Raw genomic sequence first — 5,597 nt, forward strand, 5'->3', positions numbered from 1 at the left:
ACCAGTAAAATTCTCTCTCTCTCTCTCTCTCTCTGTCTCTCTCTCTCTGTCTCTCTCTCTCTGTCTCTCTCTCTCTGTCTCTCTCTCTCTGTCTCTCTCTCTCTGTCTCTCTCTCTCTGTCTCTCTCTCTCTGTCTCTCTCTCTCTGTGTCTCTCTCTCTCTGTCTCTCTCTCTGTCTCTCTCTCTCTCTCTGTGTCAGAGTTGAAGGTGGACATCAGTCGGCCGGTGAGAGTCAGTCCCACTCTGGTTAAGATTGAGCAGGCGAAGGTCTTCTGGAAGAGACTCTTTCCTGAGAGGGAGCCCAGAACACCTGCAGGCTCCGCCCACCGCTGCAGCGAAGCCCCGCCCACAGCCGACCTGCTGCTGCGCTCTCTGCAGTCGCCCGTTCCCTTCCACAAGATCTCGCTGCGCACGGTGCAGATGGTGGTCGGTGTGGAGATGGAAGCGCACGCAGCGCGGCCCAGTCTGACGCTGTCTGTTTCGGCCATGACCGGTGCGCTGACGCTGAAGAACGCCGCCAAACCCGCAGGTTAGCCGCATGCACGCCATGCATTTCCTGTGATTCATGTGCTGTGTGTGTTTCTCTTGATTGGGCCTTTAATCCAGCTCCGTTCTTCTTACCCACAATGCACTGCAGCAGATAATCAGAGCGTTTGTTTGATTTATGCCGTCCGGAAATCCAGTTAATCTCCCTGAGCCTTTAACAGGGCTGAGCAGATCCACAGGAAGTGGGTTCAGCAGGAGACGCAGATCTGATGTCTGTGAGGAGGTCTCCCATGATGCAGTGCTGTGAGTGCTTACCAGGCCCATATGAGGATGATGTTGCCAGGGGGCCTGAAGAAGACTTAAAATTACTTCAAATAAGGCATTAAAATAAGTTAAAACGGCTAAAACTCAATGATATTTCTTATTTTAATTCACCAACTCAATTCAACAACTGTCTATTGTTTCAGAAGAACAGAAGATTTTGAAAGTGATTTCTAGGCCTGGAAAAGTCATGGTAATTCTGAAAATGCAGTGGCCAATTTTAGAATTAATTAATAAAATATCATAAAAATATTAATATTATTATAAAATATTAAAATATATCAGTAGAAATTTTGGTTACACTTTATTTTAAGGTGTCCTTGTTACAGTGTACTTATACATTTAACTGCATCATATTAATTAACTACATACTATATGGTTAGGGTTTGGTTTAGGGTTACTTGCATGTAATTATGCATAATTTATTGTCATTATAATAGTAAGTACATGTAACGTGTAACAAGGACACTGTAAAATAAAGTATTACCAAAATTTTGAGTAATTCCAATTCCAATTTTTAAATACATTGTGTAAAAAATATTTATAAATGTTCCATTAAGTCAGGAAGCCCTGGGAAGGTCGTGCAGATTGACTGTCAGTGATGTTCATGGCTGTGGGTTCGATCACATGACCGCCAGCACTGCTGAGGAGTGACTCCGGGAGTGTTTCTCTCTCTCAGCGAGCCAGAGCGTTCCCTGCGCCCATCTGCTCCACAGATGCTGTCATACAGCTTCTCCAGATAAAGTGATTGTTGAGAATTTTAATTAAAACCTCAACAATTTGCACTTGTTTACTGGATTGAACATAACTGCAGCATGAGACATGTGTCCGGCCGCGAGCCAGACGGACTCAGTTTGATGTGCCTTTGTTAAACACAGTCGAAACAGAGTTTGGCCAAACACTGGTAAACAGCAGACCAGGACGAGAGCTTTTGTGTTTGTGTGGAAATAACAGAGCGCTGGGAGGTTCTGCAATCCTGCGTGTGTGTGTGTGTGTGTGTGGGTGAGTGTGTGTGTGTGGGTGGGTGAGTGTGTGTGTGTGGGTGGGTGAGTGTGTGTGTGTGGGTGGGTGAGTGTGTGTGTGTGGGTGGGTGAGTGTGTGTGTGTGGGTGGGTGAGTGTGTGTGTGTGGGTGGGTGAGTGTGTGTGTGTGGGTGGGTGAGTGTGTGTGTGTGGGTGGGTGAGTGTGTGTGTGTGTGTGTGTGGGTGGGTGGTGTGTCTGTTCTGTGGGACTCCGTGTTGTTATGTGTTATGAAGGGTCATGCTGCTGCCAGACCAAAGCCACACGCTCCTAAATCTCTCCTGTTGTTCACTGAGCCGCAGATGAGTGTCAGTGCCAGATGGAGACGTGTGTGTCCATGGATGATCCATCAGAGGAGGTGAATCTGAATCTGAACGTCTGAAATGCTGTCAGGCACCTGGACACATGACAGCAGCTACAGACACACGTGAAGAACAACGCAGCACCTAAAACACGCAAACACGTGATGCCTGACCATTTGTGCTCAATGGCTGCAGAGTTTGAACCCTCCCAGCAGTCAGTCCATCATCACAGTCCACTCAAGAGTGAACACTAATGTGATTTCTGTCCGATTCTCTCTCTAGATGGTTTTAAGGAGGTCTGTCTGTCGGTTCAGTGTGAGGACGTGTTGGTGCGGACGGGTCTGAAGGACAAAAGTGCAGTGTTTGTGGGTCCGTTCTCCTGCAGTGTGGATCTGGAGGCTCATTGGTGCAGACACAGCGGAAGCTCCGCCCCCGACTCACCTGGACCCCCGAGAGTGTTGATTGACATGAAGGGAGGCCTGCTGCAGGTAAGATATCAAACGCTGCTGCTGCTTCTGTTTCTTACTCACTTAAACATCCAATGTCTCTCCACATGTGTGTCCGTATAATGCTTCATGGCCGCTGAACACGCAGAAATCCCCTGATGTTCCTGTTCAATCTGTTAGTCAGAGGCACACAGACTCATTCTGGGTCAGAGATTCCAGCTGATTCAGGCCACACACACACACACAGAGAGAGAGAGAGAGAGAGAGAGACGATTCACTAGCCTTGAGACATTTGATTCCCTTATTAATGCGACTGTTTTGCATTAAATGCAGCCAGAGTGTCAATCATGGAGCAGTTTGGGTAGAAATTAGAGGTTGACCGATTTTACTGATACCGATAGCTAGGGTGGATCACACAGGCCGATACCGATTAATCAACTGATAGTTTGTATAATGAATGTTGAACGAAAACTAAAATAGTGCTTCACAATTTTTTTAAATTCTACTTTGTAAATGAATACAAATATTAATATGAATTATTATATTAATCATTAAAGTTAGTTCATAGTTTATTAACTAATGTTAACAGAAGAAACTTTAAAATTTAAAAATGTATTAGTAATAGTAAATGTTAAAATGAACACTCTAACAAGAAACAATACTTTTCTTGCTTTCATTAATCTTAATGTTACAAATGGGCCCTTATTGTAAAGTCTTACCGTCAAAAACTGGCAGCAGAGCAGGACGAGAGCTTTTGTGTTTGTGTGGAAATAACAGAGCGCTGGGAGTTTCTGCAATCCTGCGTGTGTGTGTGTGTGTGTGTGGGTGAGTGTGTGTGTGTGGGTGGGTGAGTGTGTGTGTGTGGGTGGGTGAGTGTGTGTGTGTGTGTGTGTTGGTGAGTGTGTGTGTGTGAGAGACGATTCACTAGCCTTGAGACATTTGATTCCCTTATTAATGCGACTGTTTTGCATTAAATGCAGCCAGAGTGTCAATCATGGAGCAGTTTGGGTAGAAATTAGAGGTTGACCGATTTTACTGATACCGATAGCTAGGGTGGATCACACAGGCCGATACCGATTAATCAACTGATAGTTTGTATAATGAATGTTGAACGAAAACTAAAATAGTGCTTCACAATTTTTTTAAATTCTACTTTGTAAATGAATACAAATATTAATATGAATTATTATATTAATCATTAAAGTTAGTTCATAGTTTATTAACTAATGTTAACAGAAGAAACTTTAAAATTTAAAAATGTATTAGTAATAGTAAATGTTAAAATGAACACTCTAACAAGAAACAATACTTTTCTTGCTTTCATTAATCTTAATGTTACAAATGGGCCCTTATTGTAAAGTCTTACCGTTTCGTTTCAACAGTCATGCTTAAAGATGGCCATCTTTAAATATCTACACAAGGGCCATAACATTTAAAATAATATACGTATGGATATTGTATGTATACTCTCACACTTTATTTGCTTCTATTTTATAACAGTTGATGATTATCTAATAAAAAACAATCTGGCAGTCACACACCGGGCAAAAGTGCAGGATGACTCGCAGGTGTCACACACACACCGGGTGCGTCGCGTTCAACCCGAGCGGCGGTCTAAAACTGTTGATTTAATCACCAAACAGGTAAAAGTTTACTTCAAGAATGAACAGAGTGGCATAGATGAGTTTGAAGTTCAGCATGTAAAAACAGAGCAAACGGAAAGAGAAACCACGACCTATATTACAGCTCTTTATGTGAAACATACTTTATTAGAGCCACAGAAAGACAAACGTTTTGCTGAAAAATGCACAATACACAATTTTAGCTCCAGCAATGGACCTAACCCGGAAAACTATCTGCATAGATTTTTGTTCAGCATGGAATTTTGTTTTTTAGTTAAGGCAGTCAACTATTGGTGCAGATTAATCTGCAAAATCACATGCAACATGAAATAAATAGGTGAGCGGGCAGATCACTGCGATTTAAAGCAGATCTAAGGTATGTCTGTCTGTCTGTCTGTCTGTCGCAGGTGTTTTGGGGGCAGCAGCAGTTTAACTGTTTGTCTGAGATTCAAGAGCAGCTGCAGAACTACTGGAATCAGATGAGCAGAACAGAGGCGGAGTCTAACGAGAAGCCCCTCCTCTCTACACCGCCACCCACCCCTCGCCCCGCCCAATCAGAACACTCCTCTGATGACCTGCGCACAGGCATCTTCCAGTACATACAGGACTCAGGTAACACAAACACACACACACACATTACATCTTCATATAGCACTCATAAGAGGGAGTGATTATATCTGTCTGTCTGTCTGTCAGCATGTCAGAAGCTGCCATCGCCTCATGAGGTGGTGTTTTGGAGGGAGACGGACGAGTCTCCAGGTGTGATGCTGTGGCGGTATCCTGAACCACGTGTGATCACATTCCTCAGGATCACACCTGCTCCCTTCAACACCACTGACGACCCGGACATCAGTACAGCCGACCTCGGGGACGCGCTGCAGGTGAGTGCTGCATTAGTGCTGCAGGTGAGTGCTGCATTAGTGCTGCAGGTGAGCGCTGCATTAGTGCTGCAGGTGAGTGATGCATTGGTGCTGCAGGTGCAACAGTGAAAAGGGACCCCTTTCAAACAGTGTCGCGTTCCGAACGTTGTTTAAGCGACATGTATTGCAGTATTTTAAAAATTCATATCATAACAAAAATAAACACCGGTATTCGGTATGAACCGGTATACCGCCCAGCACTAAAGTGCCGTAGTTGAGTGCTGCATTATTGCTGTAGGTGAGCGCTGCATTATTGCTGTAGGTGAGCGCTGCATTAGTGCTGCAGGTGAGCGCTGCATTAGTGCTGCAGGTGTGCGCTGCATTAGTGCTGCAGGTGAGCGCTGCATTAGTGCTGCAGGTGTGCACTGCATTAGTGCTGCAGGTGAGCGCTGCATTAGTGTCGCAGGTGAGCGCTGCATTAGTGCTGCAGGTGTGCGCTGTATTAGTGCTGCAGGTGAGCGCTGCATTAGTGCTGCAGGTG

The 5,597-nt window shown here is 44.7% G+C and overlaps 1 protein-coding gene across 1 annotated transcript in view; it reads left to right on the forward strand.

The window, feature by feature from the left end:
- Positions 1-5,597, forward strand: part of LOC107742612 (vacuolar protein sorting-associated protein 13B-like) — a gene marked incomplete at its 3' end in the record, with an annotated part of 21,154 nt that overhangs the window by 2,230 nt on the left and 13,327 nt on the right. Inside the window, exons 2-5 of the mRNA XM_016555656.1 lie at positions 200-529; positions 2,411-2,616; positions 4,604-4,808; positions 4,893-5,077. Of these exons, the coding sequence (XP_016411142.1) occupies positions 421-529; positions 2,411-2,616; positions 4,604-4,808; positions 4,893-5,077 (705 nt within the window). The remainder of the gene's footprint in view (positions 1-199; positions 530-2,410; positions 2,617-4,603; positions 4,809-4,892; positions 5,078-5,597) is intronic.

This window comes from Sinocyclocheilus rhinocerous, unplaced genomic scaffold (assembly GCF_001515625.1).
Source record: "Sinocyclocheilus rhinocerous isolate Xijiao unplaced genomic scaffold, SAMN03320098_v1.1 scaffold1669, whole genome shotgun sequence".
Classification (NCBI taxonomy): Eukaryota; Metazoa; Chordata; class Actinopteri; order Cypriniformes; family Cyprinidae; genus Sinocyclocheilus; species Sinocyclocheilus rhinocerous.